Genomic DNA, 23,893 nt, shown 5'->3' with positions numbered 1-23,893 from the left:
GCCTCGGGGAGCTTACGTTTGGTTTGCGTGACAGACAAGCAGACAGAAATAGATCTCATCGGCACCATAGTAGCTATCTACATAGGATGCTGTGGAGCAGAGAAGTGGAAAGTGTCTTTACTCGGGGATGGTTGGGGAAGGTTTCCCAGAGGAGATGATGCCACACATAGATCTTAAAGAGTTTGCCGAGCAAGAGGGAACAGAATTTTGACAGGTACGGTAGTTGGAGCGGCTAAAGGGCTGGATGGGGGTGCTTGGGGAAAGGTAAGTACTTTGGCGCGTCTGAAATACGGTATGTCTGAGGCAGGATGTAAGGGTGACAGGGAAGTCCGGGGCCGGGTAACGGAGGGCTTGTAAGTGGAGGGCCACTGAGACTTGTGAACAGGTCCTGGCAGGATCAGACTTGTCCGTTAGAATCGTCACAGCGAGCACAGCAGTTTGATCACAGGCCACAGAGGAGGCTGGGGTAAAATTCAGGCAAGAAAGGAAATGGGCCTAGGTGAAAGTTTTAACAATAGGGATTAAGAAAACGCCATAGGAAGGTACTTGGTTACTCTTTGGAAGTACCTGTGGTACTTGGTTACTCTTTGGAAGTGAGGTTGGGAAAGGAAGAATTCAGGCTAACACCCAAGTCTCTGGCTCGGGTGAGACGGTGAATGAATCCAGAAAGGGGTAGGATGTAAGCAACAAACTTAATGGCCACATGGAATAAGAGAGGAGGAATCCGTTTTGCGAGATGAGGTCTGTTTAGGACTGGCTCGGGATTCTGAGGTCCTGGGTGCCACTGGGGTGGAACTATCCATATATGGAGCTCAGAGGAGCTGTCCGAGCCCGTGAAAGGGTCGGGAAAGAAAAAGCTTCCTCATCCCTCCTAGGGTCCCTGGCTGGTTCTGAAAATTAGACAAAAGACAAATTAACAAGAAAGAACATGCAGAATCATTTCATGAAAAGTGTTACGTAACTGCCTTCAAAATGAAATGAAGGCCCAAGGAAACAATTAGACCCGAGTTATCTTCGCACTGGGTTTGATGAAGAAAGGGCTGTCGTGTAGACGTATGATAGGCCAAGGAGTATAAGGTAAGTGTGGGAAACCAGGGGAAGCTTAGCAAGGCCTGTCAGGATTCTTCTTGGTGTCCCTTTGTCTTCGGAGATACGATGCTTTTTTCCTGGGGGGGTACGAGGAGGTCGCTGCTCCCATGAAGGGTTCATAGCCTGTTTCAGGGGAGAAAGGAAGAGGAAAGGTCACCTTTCTGCTTCGGCCTTTTTCTCGAACTCCTTTAGTTTCAAATATTCATTATGCCCAAGGGCCATATTTTGGGGTCGCATGGCCTGAACCCCGTCAAAAGCAGTGGAGATTTTTAGAATTGTTAGAGTAGAAAAGGTAGTCATTTCCTGCACTATTCATCCCCTTTTAGAGGCCTTTCCCAACCTCCCTATCTCAAGTAGCTTCTTCCGTGTTACTCTTTTTTTTTTAAATGTTTATTTATTTATTTTGAGAGAGAGAGATTGGGGAAGGGGCAGAGAGAGGGAGAGAGAGAATCCCAAGCAGGCTCCGCACTGCCAGAACAGAGCCCAATGTGGGGCTTGATCCCACGAACAGTGAGATCACAACCTGAGCTGAGAAATCAAAAGTTGGACGCTTCACCGACTGAGTGACCCAGGTGCCCCTTCCATATTGCTCTTGAGTAGCATTCTGTCCTTTTGTTTTATAGCAGTGATCACAATTTATGAGCCCATATTTATGTGTCAGTGTTTACTATCTGACTCTTCCTTAAACTGTAATTTCCACGTGAGCAGGATCATATCTGCCTTGTTCCCTGCTGAATACCTACAACTCAGTCTGGCACAGAGCAAATGATCAAAGAACATTTGTTGAATGGATGAATGAGGAGTCAATACCTACAAAAGGAAGAATAAGGGAGAAAATGAGAGGGCAAAGGGCAGAATCCTAAGAAGCTCAAATGGTCAGTAAGACGAAAAGAAGACCAAGAGAAGGTGCGGTCAAATATGGGTAGGAAGAAAATCAGAACATACTCTGGGAGAAGTCTATGGAAAAGTGTCAAGAAGATAATGGTCAATAGTGTCAAATGCTAGGGCGCCTGGGTGGCTCAGTCAGTAAAGCCTCCGACTTCGGCTCAGGTCATGATCTCACTGCTTGTGAGTTCGAGCCCTGTGTTGGGCTCTGTGCTGATGGCTCATAGCCTGGAGCCTGCTTCCGATTCTGTGTCCCGCTCTTGCTCTGCCCCTCGCCTGCTCGTGCTCTGTCTGTCTGTCTGTCTCTCTCTCTGAAGAATACATGAAACATTAAAAAAATAGATATAAAAAATTTTTTTAAATTGTCAAATGCTACTGAAAGGTTGTGTAATGACTGAGAAGGAATCACTTAATGTGACAATAAGGTTATTGATCATCTCAGTAAAAGCAATTTCCGTGTCATAGTGGAAGTAGGTTGAATAGGGACTTCTGGTCACTATGTTGAACTAAGGTACGGCAGAAACCACTATCCTTCCGTAAAAACATAGACATAGTGGATAAAATATTACCTTAAGTCGGACAATACACGCAAAGAAAACAAAAGCCAAAGAGGGAAATTTTCAGGTGATAGAGACGAAGCGCCTATTTAAAGCCAAAGCACAGTGCCACAGTTGGAACTACATAGCCCTCAAGAATATCAGAACCGGGGCGCCTGGGTGGCTGAGTCGGTTGAGCATCCAGTTCTTGATTTTGGCTCAAGTCGTGATCTCGGGGTCATGAGATCGAGCCCCATGTCAGACTCTGGGCTGGGTTTGGAGCCTGCTTGGGATTCTCTCTCTGCCCCTCCGCCCTCCACTCATCCCTCCCCCCTAGCATCCCAGATATAAGCACAGTGTTCATTCCTGGCCTAGAGCACACCTGGAACCCCACATCTTAATTTGTGCTAAAAAGCTGGGAAATTAAAATAAAAAACTGACCTGCCTCCGGTGGGATGCCCGAGTGCTGGCAGAGAAAGAACATGGAACTATAGACATAGATAACTCTACTATCCAGTGTTCAAGTAGCACTTCTACAGAAGACAACTGTTAATGCTAAAGGTGAGCCCACAGTCAAGTTTACAGAGCAACAAGAGAAATAATCCACTGCAGGGGAGTCAGCAGCGACAATCAACGTGGTAATCCACGTTCCAGAAAAGTAGTATCAGAAGGCAACATCAAAGAGACCTGCAAAACGTTCAGTAAGATAAAGGAAGAGATAGAGTCCATAAGGCATGAACAACACATTGCAAAAAGAATAGCAGACCTATTAGAAAAGAAACAGAAATTGTAAAAATTATATATATGTATATACACACACATAGATGTATATAATTGTTTTCAACTAGTAACTTCTATTTTTCTTGTTTTTTTTAATTTTTATATAAATTCTAGTCAGTTAACAGACAGTGCAATATTGATTTCAGGAGCAAAATTCGGCGATTCGTCGCTTACGTGCAACACCGAGTGCCCCTCATAACAAGTGCCCTCCTTAATACCCGTCACCCATCTAGCCCATGCCCCACCCACCTCCCTCCATCAACCCTCAGTTTGTTCTCTATCATGGTTTGTTTCCCTCTCTCTTTTTTCCCCCCTCCCATGTGTTCATCTGTTTTCTTTCCTAAATTCCACATAGGAGTGAAATCATATAGTATTTGTCTTTCTCTATCTGACTTACTTTGCTTAGCATAACACATTCTAGCTCCATCCGTGTTGTTGCAAATGGCAAGATTTCATTCTTTTTGATGGTTGAGTAATATTCCATTCCTCTATATATATATATATATATATATATATATATATACACACACAAACACTATATATATACACACTATATATATATATATATATATATATATATATTTATGGCAGCACTATCAATAATAGCCAAACTATGGAGAGAGCCCAAATGTCCATCAATTGATGAATGGATAAATAAGATGTGGTATATATATATATAAATGTATATATATATATACATTTGGGCTCTCTCCATAGTTTGGCTATTATTGATAGTGCTGCCATAAACATTGGGGTACATGTACCCCTTCAAATCTGTATTTGTGTATCCTTTGGGTAAATACCTAGTAGTGCAATTGCTGGGTTGTAGGGTAGTTCTATTTTTAGTTTTTTGAGGAACCTCCATACAGCTCTCCAGAGTAGCTGCACCAGTTGGCATTCCCAAAAACAGTGCAAGAGGGTTCCCCTTTCTCGGCATCCTCGCCAACACCTGTTATTTCTTGTGTTGTTGATTTTCGCCATTCTGACAGGTGTGAGATGGTAGCTCATCGTGGTTTTGATGACTTGTATTTCCCTGATGATGAGTGATGTCGAGCATTTTTTCATGTGCCGGTTGGCCACCTGAATGTCTTCTTTGGAAAAGTGTCTATTCATGTCTTCTGCGTGTCTATTCATGTCTTCTGCCCATTTCTTCACTGGATTATTTGGTGTTTGGGGGTCGAGTTTGAAAAGTTCTTTATAGATTTTGATAGTAACCCTTTATCAGACGTGTCATTTGCAAATATCTTCTCCCATTCTGTAGGCTGATTTCCTTTGCTGTGCAGAAGCTCTTTATCATAGTGAAGTTTCAGTAGTTCATTTTTGCTTTTGTTTCCCTTGCCTCCAGCAACATGTCTAGTAATATGTATGTAATTTTTAACATGTCATATAGAATATATATTACTGTACAATACCTAATGTAGTATATGTGTGTGTATCAATGAAATCAAACAAAATCAAACAGTAGACTAAGCCCAGAGTGGGGATCAGTGTAACACCCAGATTCTACACAGAAAGATAAAGAGAGGGACCTGGGGAAGAGAAGTAAGGAGTCATGAGGAGAGAAGGAGGTCTCTGGAACAGAAGTTTCAGAAAAAGAACAGAAAGAGCTTTAAGGAGAGGCCGTGGATGAAGAGTTGATGGTAAACTTCTAGAACTGAAGAAAGGTAATTGAACAATGGAAGGAGTGCAACTGAAGAGGAATACAGTGAGTGGGACTATTTTTAATGTTTTAAATATATTCAAATACCAAGCAAATCCTGGTTTTCCATCTCTAAAAGGGATACTGAAATCTACATAGAGGAATTACTAGGGATATACACACATACATATAATATAATTTATAATAAAATCAGAGTGAATGGTGAATGGAAGTAAGGAAATGGGGTTGTTGGTAAAGACTTCCAAGAATCGTGGCCGTGAAGAGAAGGAAAGATTGACCAGGAGCTAAATGAGCATGTCTGGTATGTTAATTTATGCTATATGAATAGCAAAATCAGGGACGCCTGGGTGGCTCAGTCGGTTAAGCGTCTGACTTCAGCTAGAGTCATGACCTCACGGTTCGTGAGTTCTAGCCCCGCATCAGGCTCTCTGCTCTCAGCACAGAGCCCACTTTGGATCCTCTCTTTCTCTCTCTGCCCCTCCCCCGTTCATGTGCCCTCTCTTTCTCTCTCTCAAAAAGAAATAAATGTTTAAAAAAGAATAAAAATCAGCATGGCAACCTTATGTGCACACTTGTAACTTGCGATGTTCTCCAAAGCTCCTCCTTCCTAAAAGCTACTCCCGCAGCCTGTTCTTTCATTTAAAATGTCACTCTTAGAGGCTCTCTTTTGTAGTATAATATCGCCTCCATAAAATCCCTGTTAGAAGAAGCCAACTGGGGGGGAGGGGAGTGGGGTCATGAGGCTATATTAGTATTTAACCCAGAACTGATGAGAGTACCTGATTAACTAGCTGTCATCTTGGAAAGCAGTGACCCAGGGAAGGGATATAAGAAAGGACAATTTTAATGAAGAATTAGGACAACCTGGATCCCAGAGTCTTATCTGGAAGAGCGGTTTCCTGAGGGGCCTCATAAGGACAGTGGGCATCTGGGCCGAGGTGCTGGCTTTACAGCATTGCCTAAAAGCCTGCCTGCACACACACACACACACACGCACACACACACACACACTCTCTGTATTGGTTTGGTTCTTAAAAAAAATTTTTTTTAATGTTTGTTTATTTTTGAGAGAGAGAGAGAGAGAGAGAGAGAGACAGAGCATGAGCGGGGGAGGGGCAGAGAGAGAGGGAGACGCAGAATCGGAGGCAGGCTCCAGGCTCCCAGCCATCAGCACAGAGCCCGACGCGGGGCTCGAACTCGTCAACCGCAAGATCATGACCGGAGCCGAAGTCGGACGCTCAACCGACTGAGCCACCCAGGCGCCCCGGTTCTTCTTCTTTTTTTTAATGTAGGTGACATAAATATTATATTAGCGTCGGGTATACAACATAGTGATGTGACACTTATGTACATTATAAAATGCTCACCACGGTAAGTGTGGTTACCATCAGCCACCATATCAAGTTATTACAATATTACTGACTCTATTCCCTATGCTGTATTTTTCATCCCTATGACCTATTTATCTTGTAACTGGAAGTTTGTAGCTCTTAATTCCCTTCACCTATTGTACTCATCCCCCAACCCCCTGCCCTCTGGCAACTACCAGTTTGTTCTCTGTATCTATGAGTGTGTCTCTGTTTGTTTGTTTGTTTTGTTTTTTAGATTTCACATATGAGTGAAAGCATGTGTATTTGTCTTCTCTGCTTAACATATTTCACTTAGCGTAATACCCGCTAGGTCCATCCATGTTGTCTCCAACGGAGCTATTTCATTCTTTTTTTTTTTTATGGCTGAGTAGTAATCCATTGTACGTATATGCGACATCTTCTTTATCCATTCATCTATTGGTGGACGCTGGGTGGCTTCCACGTCTTGGCTATTGTACGTGATGCTGCAGTGATCCTTGGGCCAACACTTGTTGTTTCTTGTGTTACTGATTTCAGCCGTTCTGACAGGCATGAGGTGATACCGCATCATGGTTTTGATTTGCATTTCCCCGATGATGAGCGATCTGGAGCGTCTTTTCCATCCGTGTGTGTTGGCCATCTGTATGTCTTCTTTGGAAAAATGTCTATTCAGGTCCTCTGCCCATCTTTTGATTGGATTATTTGCTTTGGTTTTGGTTCTCCTGACGGTGAAGAGGGGCACTGTTGCCTCCCTCAATGATTCCGTTAAGTATGTATTTTTTTCCAGACCAAAGGATACTAAGATTCGGACAGAGACAATAGGCGTGGGCATTTTAGTGGCAGGAATGCAGTGAGTGGGGAGGTTTTTCAAATATGCTTTCAATATATTCAAATAGCAACCAAATCCTAGTCGTCTCATTTGTTAGCTTAAAGCTTTGTTGTCATCATCATAAACTTATTTAGTAACTGCCCACAGGCAAATCTCTGGTCTCCAAGCTCCCCCCTCCAAGCTCACTATGGCATACGTGCCAGTCGAATCTTCATTTTGATTGGTGTCTTTCCAAAGGGATTACTCCCACTAGACCCTGTGCTGACTGCAGTTGGAAATCGATCAACTCCCATACACTTGAACATCGCCGGTGACCATACGTGCTGAACACAATCAGTGGGAAAGGGAAGACAACTGGTTTACAGGCATGAAATGAAAACTCGTTCATGCCCATCAGAATATCTGCGTAGCACGTTTTATTTCTCCCAACCCACAGAAGGCGTCATGACCATACCAGTCATCAGTATTTCATGGAAAAGTACGTTCCTGGGGACCGGTTGCAATAGGAGATCAACTTGTTGCCAAGTGATTTAAAGTGTAGGGGCATAAAAATCCAAGGTTTCTTTGTAAGTTCTCTCGGCTACGGGGAAGTCATCTGCCCTGCTAAGAAGTCGGCACTGAACGTCCGTTTAACCCAGTTTGAAGTCTGGCTTTGCCTGACTTCGTTCCCCAACTTCCTCGCTCTTCCTCACCCTCCAAACCCACAGAGTTAGCTGTGCCTTTTTTTTTTTTAAGTGCCCCACAAGATCGCATTTGTATTTTAGTTATTTTATTTGCTTCTCTTTTCTCCTCCTCTTGGAGCCAGGGGCAGTAGAGTAGCTTTATGAAGTCAGAATGCACGGGCTCGGGTCGACTTAGTTCTATCACTTCCCACCTGAACGAACTCATTCATTAACCTCTCTTTGCCTCGGCGTCTTCATCTGCAGAATGGGGATGAGCTCAGAAGGCTGTTGTAAGCATTCAATGAGCAAACCAGGATAAAGTGCTTAGGGCCTGGGATATAGTTAGTGCCCAATGCGTAAATTCAAGCTTTGCATTCTTTAGGGTATAGCTTGGTACATGGCAAATAATTCTCAGTAAGTTGTGACTAAGTGAATGAACAGTTTCGCCTAGGACAAATTCACTTAGCTTCCCCTGCCTCACATGTCTTTTTCTTTTTTTAATGTTTATTTATTTTGAGAGAGAGAGACAGAGAGAGAGAGACAGAGAGAGAGAGACAGCACGGGAGGGGCAGTGAGACAGGGAGAGAGAGAATCCTGACGCCCCAGTTCCCGTGAGCTCATGACCTGAGCCAAAACCCCGAGTCCGGTGCTAAACTGACTGAGCCACCCGGGCGCCCCCTCACATCTCTTCTCTAAAATGAGATTCTTAACTGACCATCAAGGTTGCTGTTAGGAAATCAGGTTCTAAAATTGCCACAGGTCTTCAGTGGCCGCAGGAGAAGCTATGAAACAATTTCCATCTGTTGATAATACTCCTAGCTATTTGTCAGAAGGGAAAAGCTTGGAGCAAATTAGTTAGAATGGATACTGGAGAAACCCCGGATCTCAGAAGGATGGTCCTGGGCTGCAGACCATGGACCCGAATACACTGTGTGCAATATTTTTCTGTCTTTTGGCTGAACTCGGGCTTCCCGTAGCCGAAAGCAGGTGGCACGAAAAAGCTTACTCTGGGGACAGCCAGTGTTACCAGTATGAAAAGAACTGGGAGAACTGGAATGCTTTACCTCCCTGCCTCTGCTGAATAGTGGTGAAGATACAGTCCACGAAGCATCCTGTGGGCCTCCGAGCACCCCCAAACCCCAGATGACCCGACTCAGACCAGGTCCTGGTGTTAACGTACTCCTGGGGCTGAGAAACCCAGAATGGTTTTGAGCAGTGATTGAGAATCATTTCATTTAGTGAGAAAGGTGGTGATGTCTTCTTAAAATGTCACTCTAAGAAGTTATTGTTCAACATGGAGGAAGTATGCAAATGGCTGTGTAGAGATATCGTTTGTTTTACGATTCCTTTGTTCTAGAAAAAGGAAAAAAAATCCCTGAGTTGAAAAATCATGCCATAGTCCTTTTCTGTTACCCAAGCCAAGAGATAGGCATAGCCAGGCACCACTGTCCAGAAACTCAAATTCCAGACCCAGTGCCAAGGAGGAAAATGTCGTATTTAAAGGGCTGGACTCGTACCCATCAATTCTTTTGGCCGAGGATCCTGAGTTTAAATACTGGCCACCTGTGGACACGCCAGGAAATCATAGAGCTAGATCACGTAGTCTCACGAGACTTCACCTCCCTCATCTGTGAAAGGGCAATAGTGATAACACCTACCTTATAGGTTGTTACAAGGATTATAGAAAATCGTGTTACGGCGCTTAAGTCGCTTGCCCAATTATAACCACAGTATGTATTGACTGTTGTCTCCATTTGAAACCCCGGTTTTGGCAAAAAAAAAAAATATATATATATATATTTTCATATATATATTTCATATATATATATATATATATATATATATATATATATATATGAAAGCAGAGTGCAGAGTCTTGAAAACCACCCAGGATATCTGCAGGGTTCTCCGATGAATCACAGCCCTGTCCTTCATCCCCTCCTTGGAATCTAGAGGATACCATTTCTTCAGCAGGTTCTCCTGCCCCGATCCTGCGAGGTGTCTGAAAAGGAATGTGTTAGGATTCTTAATCCTGAGAGAGCCATGAAGTAGTTTCCGAGACCTCTCTGCTCCTTTAAAACAGGGCAGACCTTGATAGGAAATTGGTGGAAACAGCTCCACTGGCAAATAGGAAATGGATGCAGAGTTCCTTGTGCTGATTGCGAATCCCGCCCCGTATGCTAAGCAATAGTGAACGTTAGATCATTTGCAAACACTGCATTCCCTTCTTCAAATCTTGGGTTTAGGTCACCTTCCCCCACAAATCCTACTTCCTGAAACAGCTTAGATCCAGCAAAATTACTGATGGCCTGCTTTGGCCTCAAGTCCTCGCATCGTTTTTTCCCCTTAGCTTTGCGTTGAGCTGATTTCGTTCACCGGGCAAGAAATGAACCCAGTGTTACAGGTGTTTTGCCTCTGAGTCGGACACGTCTTGTAGTCGGCCGTAAATGTTTCATCGTAGACACACTTTGTGTACGTTTGTTAGCCACCAGTCAGCTCATACAATAGCAAGCGTCCCTTCAGAATCTTTGAATGTCATCAAAGAAAACTGAATAGAACTCAGAGAAGCCGGTGCTTGTGTCAGCTCTAGAAGTTCCCTCACCACTGAGGCAACTCATTTGGTTAAGAATACATTTACTGTCATCTCCAAAGTATTTCCCCCGCCTTGGGCCAGAGAAACTTCACAAAATGATTGTGACTGCCTTGACCCACAGGATCCGAGTTCGCCCAGTAGGATCTTCCAAAGGCAAAGGCGCGCGCTAGCTCCCGTGCCCCATCAGACAGGACCTTGAACTTTCTCAACACTGCTATCGCCGCCCCCTTTCCAAGTGAGTGCTTCCAGGTTGCAGGTCACGGGCGTGTTTACTAAATCTAGTAGTCTTAAGGACCGAATGAGAGCCTCGAGGGGAACCAACCCACAGACCCACTGAGGTAGATGAGGTTTCTGTTGTATTCATAAAGCTTCCATAGAAGAACCAGTACGCCATTATGGTTTTGAACAGCCCTTACGGAAAAAAAAATGTTTTCTCCTTGTACGAAACTTAAATCCCCACCTACGGAAGCTGAAGTTCATTTCCCCGTGTTCTCTTTTTATGATCAAGGGCGAACCCTCCACCCCGGAAGCCCATATTCCTCCCCAGGTTTTCTTGATTAAATGGCCAAGCAGGTAATCAGAGGCCTTGAACTCGATGTTGCAGCTGCTATGGCTAATTAAATGGCAAAGAGCTGAATTCGTAGATATGATTAATACCATCAGGGTGCTCTATGGTTTTTGATGTTCATAAATTATGACTGAACAATAAAATTTTTATATGGGTTATAGGATTTGTCCCTGACTTTTCCTTCTGAATGCAAATCAGAAGAGCCAATCCATTTCTTCAAAAAATTGGTTCTGGAGACCTTTGTTTCTGAAGCATAATTCCGCCAAATGATCTGACTAGGAGAGACTCTTTGCCAGCTAATAAATGTGTCGGGTTACGTTACAGAATACGGTAGTCACTCTTTCTGTCCCTGGTATTCCAGTGGGACATAGACAAGATTTCTCTAAGTTGCATTTTTCTTCCTGCTTGGAGTTAAGCGGCAAGAGCATTTGCTAATGGCTTTTCTCTAATCTCCTCATTTGTATTTCTAGCCAGTCGTTTCTCTGGGCTTTGGGACATAATTAGATGGCCACAAACGGTGGTACTGGCAGCCCAGTCTCTACAACACCCCCTCTGCTGTCCTACTCCGTTAACGGTGAGATGCCGGTACTGCTCGTCCTCCTTTTCTCCCTTTGCGCTCGTCAGTCTTTCACCTGGGAACGGGTCACGGAGAGGTTTTGAGGGACTGTTAGTGACGATGCAGAGCCAACTGGCAAGTGGCTCCCATGATGTTTACCTTCGCGAAGGACGGGTGTTTGAAATCTCTCATTTTCGGAGTTTCAGAAAGACGGCCAATTCCTTCCTGCGCAGAAGGTACTGAGGCTGCTCCTGATATAGGCTGTCTGAATTCTCTCATTTTTACTCATCACAGTCACATCTGTTTGGGTTTCTGTGTCTCTCCTGGAGATGCCTCTTGAGAGCAGATGCCCTCAGCTGCTTTACAGCTCATCTGAGGCCTGCCAAAAGAGATTGGCAGAGAACGATCAGCATCCTATGCTCTGATAACTCGCATAACTCTCCCTGAAAGGAACGCTAAAACCTGGTTCCCTTTAATATTGTCTAAAAGATGACTTTAAGGATGGGCAAACTGTAGCCTCAACAGGACAAATGACACATCCAGAGTCACACAGCCCATTCGTGGTGGAGGCAGGATTCAAACTCAGGCCTCCCGTCATCCAGGCTAGAACTTTTTGTGAGTTGAACTCGAGAAAGGAGCAAAGGATGCTTTTTCTTCCTCGAACATGATCAAGGAGCGAGCTGGGTGGACAGCACAATGGGAAGAGGAGGTCTGGGAGGAGCAAAGGCGAGCGATATTGGGAAATTGGGAGCCCTGGGGTTAAGCCGGGGACAGTGTGAACAGGTAGGAACAAAGGAAGGCAGGAGAAAAAGGCACTGTGGAAATAGGCGTCAAAGGAAAGCCCTTCATTCTTCCACTCAGATGCCATCCTGCTGGTGGGGTGGCAGTAAGACTGAAAGGAAAGGCAAAATAGCTTCTCTCGGCCTTGGGGGTGGGGAGCTGCAGTTCTTTCTTTCATCATGCCTTCCTAAAATGAACGGGGTCTTGGCACGGTTCTCCTTCGGGAAGTTGAGGCTTCTACTCACACTCATCTTGGAGTTCAGAAACATCTGAGAAATACACGAGAGCTAGGAAAGGGTGAAAATATCTGCTTGATTAATGGCTAAGCTGATTGCATGGTGATTTGGATCCAAAGTCAAAATGGCTTTCCTTCACTTTTCCCCTGGATGATTTCCCCCCCCCCCCACCCGGTCCGAGACCTCTGTGAGTTAAGGGAGGGACAGGAGACTTCTTATAGGCAGTCAGATCACAGAGAGTTAGAGGCCCAGATGCTTAGCGGAAGGTAAAAGCAGGCCAAGAGGGAGTAGGAACCCCTTACCAGTCCCATTCCACACCCCAAATATTTGGCCCTGGCCAGATCTTCTTCTGAGGCCTCTCTTGGTGAGGTTATTTCCCTTTGGGGTAACTAGAATTCGAATCCCATACATTCTGGGCTAGGAATCCTCTTCCTACCCTTAAGAATCAATGCAAATCAGTCACTCATCAATTATTTTCAACAAACGGTTTATTGAGCATCAACTATGTGACAGGCACCGTGCCAGGAGATGGGAATATACTGATGGCCAAGACCCAGTCCCGATTTTCGAGGCGTTCCAAGTCCAATGGGAGCTGAGCAGGGTACCCCCACCCTGACAAGCATTAATGTCTGTGTGTCGATTACCCTGCAGGGAATTTCAGCCCATTTGGCAGGACGATCCTGGGACCCTCCACCTCAGTGCCTGCAGCCTTCACCCCAGCCTGCCTTTGCAGACACAGAACAGTGCTTCTCACAGGGCAACAGACACTTCAAGACGGGGGTGGGGAGGAGCGGAAGCCCCTGGCGGGGTGGGGGGGTGGGGAGTGAAATCTGCCAAAGGCTCAGGTGATCCAGCTCTGATGGGCTAACAAGCCCGACAGAGTCTCCTGGCTGGGATCTCAGGCAAGAAAGAAGGACCGGGATCTGGGCATTTGGTTTTGCATCATATCCCGAAAAGATCTGGAAAGCAGGTCCAGCCAAGAATGTAGCGGCAGCGTTTCCCCAATACCGCTCACTGTACCCGACCCAAGCTCTCCGCTGGGATCCCGAACCCGAACGAACGACTTGGGGGCGGAGGAAAAGCGGGGTTCGGACCGCACAAATTGGCCTGAAATTGAAAAGTCAGCAAAAACCACTGGGTGGCAGCGTGGCGTGCGGGCGCAGCTCTGCAGTGCCCGCTGCCGCCGGTGCTGCCGCGGCCGCCGCCGCGAGGGCTGAACCCGTCTGCGAGCCCTGGCCTCGCTCCCGAAGGGCTACAAGTGTCGCCAGGCGAAACGCCTCGGCGGGGGAGTGTGTTTGGGGGAAGGGGCTGCTGGGAGTCGCAGACCCGGGCGGGGGCGGGGGGGCGGCGAACTTCCCAGGGGCTCCAGCCCGGGGCAGCGTGGCCGGCTCAGAGTCCGGCACTGAGGCAACGGTCCCTCCCCCGCCCGGCCCCCCGCGTCTCCAGGCCAGACCCCCTCCCCGCTCTCCCTCCCCCCCCCCCGCCCCCGCTCTTCCAGCCCCACCGCCTCCTCCCGGCGCCCCCTCCGCCACCGCCTCCTCCCAAGCTCGGCTCGGGAAGAGGAGGGCAGGAGGCTCCGGGCGGTGGGGCGGCGCCAGAGCCCCTACAGGTGTTAGCGCGCGGCCCGCCGGGGCCTCGGGGGGCGGGGCGGCCGGGCGCCGGCGGGCTGGGCTCCGGGAGGGAGGGGCCGCCGGGGGAGGGGGCCTCGGGGAGGCCGCGGCGCTCTTCCGGAGGGTGCCGGCGGCGACCGGAATCCTATGCAGAGACTGTGCCGCGCCCAGAGCAGCAGCAGCCGCCGCCGCCGCCGCCAACGCCGCCGCCGAGATGCGAGGCCGTTACCTGTTTGATCCCCGTCGGCCAGCTGGCACGGGCCAACTTTTCCCGGTGGCCAGGCCCCGAAGTTGCAAGGACTAGTCGGAGGCTCGGAGGGGCCAGGGCGAGGGCGCGCTCCCCCCGCGCGCTTCCTCCTTCCCCCCCCCCTCCCGCCGCCCGCGCTCGCGGCCTCTCTCCCGCCCGCGCCGCTCCCTCCGCCCGCCTCCCCGCTCCGGCCCCCTCCGCGCGGCACAGGGCGGGGGGTGCCGCGAAACTCCGACCCGAGCCGCTTGGACTCGCACAGTGTCCTCGGGGCGCAGGGGCCGAGCGCACGCAGCCGCGCCGCGCCGCCTCCGCCGCCAGTCTCTCGCCGCGATCCCGGCCCGGGGCCGTGGCGTCGGCTCGGACCCAGGCAGCCCGCAGCCCGCGCGGGAGCCGGCCCACCGCCCGAGGAGCCCGGACGGCATGCTGAGCCCCCTCCTCGGCTGACGGCCGAGCGCGGAGAAGCCCGGGCGAGCGCCGGCCGGGGAGACGAGGGCGGCCGCGGCGCCAGACCGAGCGGGGCGCGCCGCGGAGGAGCGGGAGGCGGAGGCGCAGGCGAAGCCGGAGAGGGGCCGCCAAAGAAGTGGTGGTGGTGGGCGTCGTGGCCATGGCGGCGGCTATCGCCAGCTCGCTGATCCGTCAGAAGAGACAAGCCCGCGAGCGCGAGAAATCCAACGCCTGCAAGTGTGTCAGCAGCCCCAGCAAAGGCAAGACCAGCTGCGACAAAAACAAGTTAAACGTCTTTTCCCGGGTCAAACTCTTCGGCTCCAAGAAGAGGCGCAGAAGGAGACCAGGTTGGAAGGGGCGCTTGGCCGGCTTTGGGTTTTGTTTTTGGTTTTTTGGGTTTTTTTGCTCCCCCACCCCCATACTGAACGAGCGTGGAGGGGGGCTGGAGGGCGTGTGTGGAAGCGTAGGTGAGTTTGTCGGGGGCCCATCTGGTGCGGATGTGGCCACCTAGCCGGTGTGCGTGCGTGGGAAGCGATTGCTTTCTCGCCGCCTTCGTAGCGGTAACTGGCTTGCTGCATTGCAACTGCCGTGGGACAGGCGCAGAGCCCGGGGCCGTCGCCGGCCCCGGGGGGGGGGGGCGCCCGCGGCTTCAGACGTGCCACATGGGTGCATGCCCCGGGGGCTCTGCGGGCGTCACCCAGACGTGGCTGCCGTGTGTGTGGCGTGGAAATTGCGGGCGCCGAGCCGGGCGGACACCGCTGCCTGCCCTAGTGAGCCCGGGGAAACCCTCCTTTGCCTTTACCCCTGCAACTCTGACCCTTCCCCTCCGAGCTTCCACCCCCCCCCCCCCCCCCCGCCCCGAGGGCCGTGGGCTTCGGCGAGCGATCCAGGCGTTCCGTTTCTTTGCTCGCTTTCGAGCTCCTCGGCCCAGACTTGACTTGTGGTGCACCTTTGAAATATTTGCTGGGGAAGGGGGGAGTGGATTCCTAGAACCTTGTGGCGGAGAGCTTGGTGATCTGGCTAGACTAGTGAGACTGGTTACTCGCGACCAAAATGCAGGGTTGACGAGCGCATTTAAACTCCTAGCCAGATCGTAGGTCCTTTGGAACCTATTCCGTGAGAAGAGGAGCGCGATATTCCGGTGCCCGGGGCGGAGGGGGGGGGGGATTCACACAGCTCTAAGTGTCAGGTTGCGTCAAGGTAGCCCTTCAGGCGAGCATGCAGCGTATTTGGCCGATCTTCACCAAATGAATCCTTTACGCTCTTTTCTTACTTTTAACGAGACAAATAATACAGAATTTCAGACTTAGTCATCAGTTTGTTCTTTCTCTGTTTATGTGTTCCGCACGCTATGGGATGGAAACGCAGACATCCATTTTCTGTTTGCTCGAAGTTTTTAAGGCATTGGCTGTGCATTGGGCTTGTTTTCGAAAGGCGGAAGCGGTTGCAGAGCATGATTATGTGGCCTGAATCATCACACACACAATGTTTCAGTGCAGGGGACTGTGTTCAGTCAAAGCAAATTTGGGATAGCAGGGTTGTTCTTGGTGAATTAGGTGCTTCCTTAATCTGCGGTGATTCGTAACTGAAAATCAGTTCCATTGAGAAACCCGTGTGGTTAGACGATCATGTTTCTGGTATTAAATGTGAAGATAAGTATAAACTCATTTTCTTTCCTCCCCACCAACAAAAACCCTGCCCTTTTTGCACCCACTTTCCCTAAGCATAACTAACACGATAGGGTATGGTAGTAACGGTTGGTTTTTTTTTCCTCTCCTCCCCCCCCCCCCCTTTTCTTGTATCACAGCTGGGTTTTCCAGATTATTTGTGCCTTTTCAACATTCTCAGAACGGAGGGGACTCCGTTCCCTCCGTCTTCAAATAGCGATGATTCTGAGGGAAGTCTTTTTGTTAGCGTGGTTCCTGGTCCCTGGTGGGCAAACCACTCTAACTTACCTTCGTATTTCTCCTTTTCCTTCCACGTGAAAAGGGGCACGTTGTGAAAAGGCAGAGCCTGCCGTTTGCCAACCCATCCCGAACGCTCCATGAGCTAGAGTACCGCTCTGGAAACCGGGGCACACGCTGTCAGAAACCAGCCGCCGTCAGAAGCTTTAGGGCTTGGCCGAGTCACGAGGTAGAAAGCAGTCGTTTCTTCGGTTTGGACATTTCCTCGGAAACTTGGGGGTTTGCTTTGCGCGTTTTCTTTGCGAGGACTCTTTAAAGTTGTAGCGTGACCCTTGACAGCAACGTCGCCGTCGGCGAATGAAATCAGGATCTCGGATCCCGAGTCTCTCCCGCCGCCTGTGCACGACTTACCGATTGATGCAAATTCCCATTCTCTTTGCAGAGCCTCAGCTTAAGGGTATAGTCACCAAACTCTACAGCCGACAAGGCTACCACCTGCAGCTGCAGGCAGATGGAACCATCGACGGCACGAAAGACGAGGACAGCACTTACAGTAAGTGACTGCGAAATAAATAGTAGATCCCCAGCCCGTTGCTGACATGGCGCGTTTCCTTCATTTATTTATTTGTTAACGAACAACCCTTGCTAAATTCCGACCCGAGGGCAGAAAGGCCGCCAGCCCCGTACTCGTGTTTATGCGGGTCAACCTGAAGCCAGTTGAACGTGAAAAATGTCTAAAGTGGCGAACTGCAGCAAATGATGTGGACACCGTCTGGAGAACAATCCAAATGTCATCTCCATGGTAATCTGGATAGATTTATGGCTGGCCTTTGGATTTTTATTACTTTTTTCCCCCCACAGAAAATTTACTCACCCACACACCCGATCCCGAAATAGCATGTTATCTCTACTCTTAAGAACCGATCTCATCCCAAGAGAGAGGAGTGGTTTCGTGTCTAATTGGGATTTTAACAGTTGAGATACCTCCACAGGTGGGGAGAGGGATTTCTTGTAGAGTTTTATTTGTTTTTTTACCGTGCTCTGAAGGCCACGCTGGGACCATAATGGCGAACCTTAACCAAAAGGGAGCACGTCGAAACTAAAGTCAGTTTTGTTATTTCTGATGATTGAAGTAAGGTGAGTCTAAGCCGTGACATAACCTTTTGATGACATGTGCTTTATTTATTTGAAATAAGAGAAACAGACTCACAAATAGCGAAGCCCTCTCTTCACTTCACTTGCATGCTGCAGACTTCTGCAGACCCAGTGAAATATTCCGTGAGGCTGAAACACCTACTTCTCACAATTCGTTCTCTTGTTTTCCCTCATTTCTGTCGCATTTCCCTCAGGCTTTGGTAACTTCCCAGAAACCTCCCCATCGTCCGCTCAGAAAGCAGCCAAGGAAAGCCCATCAGAGTGGTAACAAGTCCTCAGCGGCATTTTTAGAGATGTTTGGCTGTAGACAGCAAGGCCATAGACAGGGGTCCCAATGTAAAGTGTCAAGACAGTTTCTCACCTTTTAAGAATGCTCCCCGGGCTGATGGCCAGGCTATGACCTCAAGAGGAAGTCACTTTTAATTACCCTTGAAGAAAGCCCTGGTGATACCTAGGATGAAAAACATCCACACTAAATGGTTCTCACTGTTCTTGCAAAATGCTGTGTTACCGCTGTGATACTAAAGTTCTACAGTGAGTATCCTAGACGATCTTTTGTGCCTACTCTTCTCCTTGACAAAATGAGTCCAGTGTAACTAGAAGGTTTTACCGTAATCATATACAGAATACAGACGTTCGTACGCAGGGATCAGTAGTAAAACATTCCCGTAAGTTTTATGTAGAATCAGCTCTTAGGGAAGGAATTGGGAGGGTGTGCATTGGTCTGGTTTTCAAAGCGCCTGGGCAGAATAGATCCGTTGGGCATTATCGAAAGGAAGTTATGATTAGCTGCTAATGAGCCCCACCCCGTCAAGTTTTCCCCCTTCTACTTCTGACTTCTTCTCCAGGTTACAATCGGAGAAAAAGTGATTTGGGAGCTAGTGTTCACACGTGTCACTTGAAAAGGAAAAATTAGTTCGTTTGTTGTGTTTTGTAAACAGCAGTATGTCAAACGTGTCAAGATCATACGGTATGTGGCCATTTTAAGAAACGTATAGACACATATACATACACACGTATATTCATATACCTTCGTACACATACATTATCTACCTACACACAGGCTTTAAATCATGGAGTAGATTTTCTACGTGTTCACAGCTCCTGCCTTCAGTTGTCATATGCCTCTGATACGAATGGCATTTCTGTGTGCTAATGATATTGTAAGACCTTGAAAGAGTGTGGCCTGATAACCAGAATCTGTGTTTAGGCAGAATGTAGTAATGAGAGGTAAGTCAAACAGTAGTGGTAAGTATTACCACAACATGAAGCCTACAAGTAGAAAGCATCTCAGAAGAGATTCCAAGTCTGTGGGGCTTGACCCTACCCCGGATGCCAAGTGTGACCAGAAGCCGGGGGGACTAGGTCATCTTCCCAATTGAGGATATTGGAGGGCACGAGTCATCATGAAACAGGAACGTTTCATGATTGAAATGATTATTAAAATGATCATCGTTACAGTGCAAGTCCAGCCATATACATTGGTTCTTTTTTTTTCCTCTAAAGCCAAGCGGTTTTCTTGGCATTCATTAGTTATTTTAAATGAGTAGAACAAGACTACAGTTGGTTTCTTATTCACCTGTAACTCCTTTGTTTATATAGTATTTCCTTAATGTGTATTCCTGGAATTGTGTTTTTATTTTTCTTATTTTTTAGCACCTCTCATCATTTTTGCACGTTTAGTTCAAATCGATTTTACGACCTTTTAATCCTGATGTGGTAAACAAAAGCAGGATAAAACGAATGAGTTCACATTTACCCAGATATATCGATGCCTAAAAACATGTGTTTGGTATAATACATTTAAGCTGACCTTAGATTTATTGCAGTGGTAAATGTCAGTTCAATAAAATCTCATCATGAGCATATCAGCCATTGTAAATTATGTATTTCCCCCTGAAAAGGAAAAGATGATAGACATTTCATGGCAGGAGTTTTATTATCTGCCTTGGGTGCAATGAGGGCTATTTTAAAAGAATAGGCAACTTTCCCTTTAAATGTCCGGGAGTGTTCCCAGTTCAAGGTGTCAGGTCTTCCCAATCTACATTAAGATGTACTTTGATTAATTGCTCCCTTTGAGAAGTTGACCTTAGCCCAACTAATGAAGAAGGATGACCTCAGTGTCCTATTCAGTAAACATTAAGTGCCAACTTGTGCACATCTCTGAGAAAATGGTCCCTTCAAGGTAGGAGTTTGTTTTTATGTAGACACAGCAGAGAACAAACAAGAAACAAAAGCCTCATTATTTGTTAAAAGTTTATTCAAGGGCACCTGGGTGGCCCGGTCAGTTAAGCATCCGACTCTTGATTTCAGCTCAGGTCATGATCTTGCGGGTTCATGGGATGGAGCCCCACGTCCAGCTCTGTGCTGACAGCAAGGAACCCGCTTGGGATTCTCTCTCTCCCCCTCTGTCTCTGCCCCTCCCCTGAAAGCACTCTCTCTTCCTCTCTCTCAAAGTAAATAAACTTTAAAAGAAAAAAAAGCTTATTCAAAACTTTGATGGAAATAGAAACGAGATTTTAGGTACTTAATGAATGTGTTTTAGATACACAAATGAAATCAGTCGTTTTCTTCTTCTATTTAGAATATGTTCATCCTAATTGAAGTAATCTCTTCTGTCCATGAGAAAGTACTCCAGATTTAGAGAAACACAGGCACATAGGAAAATAGTGATTCTGCCCAAGCTTACCCTTGATATAATTTCTTTGCATTAAAAAAAAATTTTTTTTTAATGTTTATTTTTGAGAGAGAGAGAGAGCAAGGGGGGGGGAGGAGAAGAGAGAGAGGGAGACACAGAATCAGAAGCAGGCTAAGCTCTGAGCTGTCAGCACAGAGCCGGAGGTGGGGCTTGAACCCGTGAACCGTGAGATCATGACCTGCGTCGAAGTCGGACGCTGGACTGACTGAGCCACCCAGGCGCCCCTCTTTGCATTTTTATTTGGAAAGGCTGACAACCCTTTAGACTTTCAGCCAACCCAGTTTGTTATCTATCATGAATGTCTAAAGAAAAGACTGGACTAGTTAGACGAGCCGCTGTCCGCTGCTGCTTTCTTCAATATTTGTGTTTTAGAGTGCTGAGTTTTTATCTTGAATCGGGTTTCATAGAAATTTATGGTACATAGTGAAAAATTCATGTTCTATATTGTTAATACTATTATTCAAGAATAGATAATCCTGGGCATGGATTGCTGATGGTCTTTGCTACTCTTCCACTTACTGCTCTCTGATGTTTGGAGTTTAAGCATTTTCTTGCTCATTAAAACCCACACCAGAGAGTAGTTGAGGCACATGGTGAAAAGCAAATCGTTTTCACTCTTTTTTTTTTTTTTTTGCTTGTTATAAGCTGCATTAAGAGAACTAAAGAGGTTCCAAATGTCGTAAACAATGAAGTTCTAGAAAGAATCCTGAATTTCATCTGTCATTCCCTGTCCCCTATTAGCATGACTAAGCTACGATTCAGACCCAGGCTGGTATTCCATTTGTCTGGTAGTACGTAGTGGTATGGCTTTTATACCAAACCCATATGGAAGTTTGTGTTTGGTTTTTTAGAACTCAGAATTTTTCAACTCTGAACTTCCACAAAATGGGAATGTGATGATCTCTCACATTCCAAAAATACAGCGTTGTCACGTTTTCACCATACGCATTGCTGTCAGTCCACAAATGTGTGGTGAGCACCTGCTGTGAGCGGGGCCTCAACCACAGAAAGAGATATATACATGACATACTCAAAGGTATCAGACTTCGTTCCTATGCATTGCACTGTCAAAGACAGCATGAGATCCTGGCTCGCAATCTGTGCAATTACTTTCCTTTACCTCACATAACAGAAGGGCACAGCTTTTAATGTGATGAGCATTGAATGGGATGCCATCGGTAGCACGTGGTACGAACACTTGGATTTTGAACTGTACGATGTCCTGCTCCTCTTTGCTAACACCCTGATTTTAAGGGAAATAGACATTGTAGGCTCCCCAAGGAATATTTAGTTCTTCATTAATGTTTCTCATCCATATTACCCCACCTATAGACATATATATAACATATGTATATAACACATGTATATGTTATTCACACACACACACACACACACACACACACACACTTACATACATCAAGGTAAGAGGTCTCAGAAAGTCCGCTCTTACCCACGTGGGGAGTCTTTTACACTCTTGTTCAGAGAGATGATAGCAGCCTGATCCATCATCCTCCATGAACTTACACACCAAGGCAAAAATCATCAACGTTGGTCTAGGACTCTTGAGAGAAAGGTGCACAGGCTGGCTTCAAAAGATGTGTGTGGCAGGCACTACGTTTTAAAAATGTACTGTTTTATTTTTATTCACGGCGTAGGAGGGAGTAGACAGCTGGTAGGGGGAGGACGCCCACCGGTTTTCTCCAGTGAGTGGTGTGTAATTGTGGGGAGAGCATGGGTGTAAGTTTCACGCACTCAAACCTTCAAATGGAGAAACGGAGGCCTCTTTGGTACCAGCGGGCTGCCGCCTTACAACTATTTTGCTAAATAAACAAACAAACCTCTCGACTTCATTGTTTGTATTCCTTTCACCTTTGCTCCTAGAGACAAAAAGCTGGGCATACCCACCACCCTCCTCAACCCTGTCTTGGAACATGTTGGTTCTGTAAGAAATACTACTCTGGGAACCTAAGACTACAAAATGCCTTTTTTTTCTTCCAAGGCCTGGATTCATTTTGGGGTTGTTCCATTGGAAATAATACAGATAATTTAGATGAGGGAGTTGCACTGGTATCTTTTCTAAGATTCTAGGAATCTCTCCCCAACTGGTAGATCATAATCATGTCTGTGAATTTCAGCAGTCATCTAGGGGAGCGGTTTAAAATAGTTCGTTGAGGATAGAGCTCTTTAATGTATAGACCGATTCCTGGAAGCGTATCGCTTCAAAAGCATCAGGATTCCCTACTTCCAACACTATACAAACCATAGAATTGTCTTCCAGTTTCCCCAGGGTGTTTGAGAATATGTAGCTATGGTCCCAGTTGTGTGACTGCCACCAGAAATCAAGGGTAGAATACTAAAGGCCCTATCTGTGGGTAAATGTATATGTCTGTCTATTTTTACCAAGCACCCGTTACTGTTAGAGGGCCAGACCTGCTGGAAACCTTGAAAAGCTATGGAATTCCGAATGATGACCTTGTTTTCACATTCTTTGTTTATTTCAGCTCTGTTTAACCTCATCCCTGTGGGTCTTCGAGTGGTGGCTATTCAAGGAGTTCAAACTAAGCTGTATTTGGCAATGAACAGCGAGGGATACCTGTACACCTCGGTAGGACTTTCACTGTGTTCGTGTTTGGACTATTCTGGTTTTCATCTGATGTGAACTAAAATATGCTACATATGTGTAACCGTTGCAGATTTCTGGGATATGAGGAAGAATGTTCTTGATGGAAATGTCTCCTTTGAAAGGACAGATGAACTTCCTGTGAAAATTCTGTCTATTGCTAGTTAACTATTTGCAGCTAACAATGTTGGGTTCACAGAGATCCACGAAACGTTTTCGCACATGATGACGCCCGAGTTATTATTCTATGTGGCGTATAATAGAACGCTCTGGCTGGCTGGCTTGCGTTGCACCTGCGGGGAGCAAAGCCATTTCTGTAAGTCAGTTCAACATCTATTGATCCAGCTTCACCCTAAAGAACTCAAGGCGAGCTCTTCCTCCAGTTAATTCTAGGACATACAGGACAGTTCTGGAAGTTGCTCTCTTATCTGAAGTTCAGTTGGGGGCACATCTGTTGTCTGTTTTTCCATCAAGCACGTTTCGGCCTCTCTGTGTGTACAAATACCTGCTGTTCCCAAGAAATGTGTAAATAATGCAGACAAGACTTCAGCTTAGGAATATGAGGCCGAATTAAGCTTTTTAAAAACGTTTAACGTGTAGATATAGGCAGAGGCGGTGCAGTTACCAGGGTTAGGATTTCCGTCTTATCAGTAGGTCGAGTTACAGGTCGTAGGAGACCACTTAATACGTGA

General features: G+C 46.9%; 1 protein-coding gene and 1 long non-coding RNA gene across 6 annotated transcripts in view; one reads left to right on the top strand and one right to left on the bottom strand.

Moving 5' to 3' along the window:
• FGF13 (fibroblast growth factor 13) overlaps window positions 1–23,893 on the top strand; it is a 449,022-nt gene that overhangs the window by 368,446 nt on the left and 56,683 nt on the right. For 3 of the 5 annotated variants that reach the window (XM_053891480.1, XM_019421526.2, XM_019421524.2), the window contains 2 exons: window positions 17,171–17,281; window positions 23,083–23,186. In XM_053891480.1, coding sequence (XP_053747455.1) covers window positions 17,171–17,281; window positions 23,083–23,186 — 215 coding nt within the window. Of the gene's footprint in view, window positions 1–14,256; window positions 15,172–15,479; window positions 15,595–17,170; window positions 17,282–23,082; window positions 23,187–23,893 lie in introns of those variants that run through there. The other 2 variants (XM_019421519.2, XM_019421525.2) reach the window with 2 other exon arrangements.
• On the bottom strand, window positions 914–14,476 carry LOC109250470 (uncharacterized). Its single transcript, XR_002073038.2, has 3 exons — window positions 14,363–14,476; window positions 11,667–11,886; window positions 914–1,212 (listed from the first exon to the last, which is right to left on the bottom strand). It is a non-coding gene; the product is annotated as an uncharacterized LOC109250470 (long non-coding RNA).

This window comes from Panthera pardus, unplaced genomic scaffold, assembly GCF_024362965.1.
Source record: "Panthera pardus isolate Hobbes unplaced genomic scaffold, ASM2436296v1 HiC_scaffold_27, whole genome shotgun sequence".
NCBI lineage: Eukaryota > Metazoa > Chordata > Mammalia > Carnivora > Felidae > Panthera > Panthera pardus.
The sequence above is the reverse complement of the archived record's forward strand: the minus strand, read 5'-3'. Positions and strand labels throughout refer to the sequence as shown.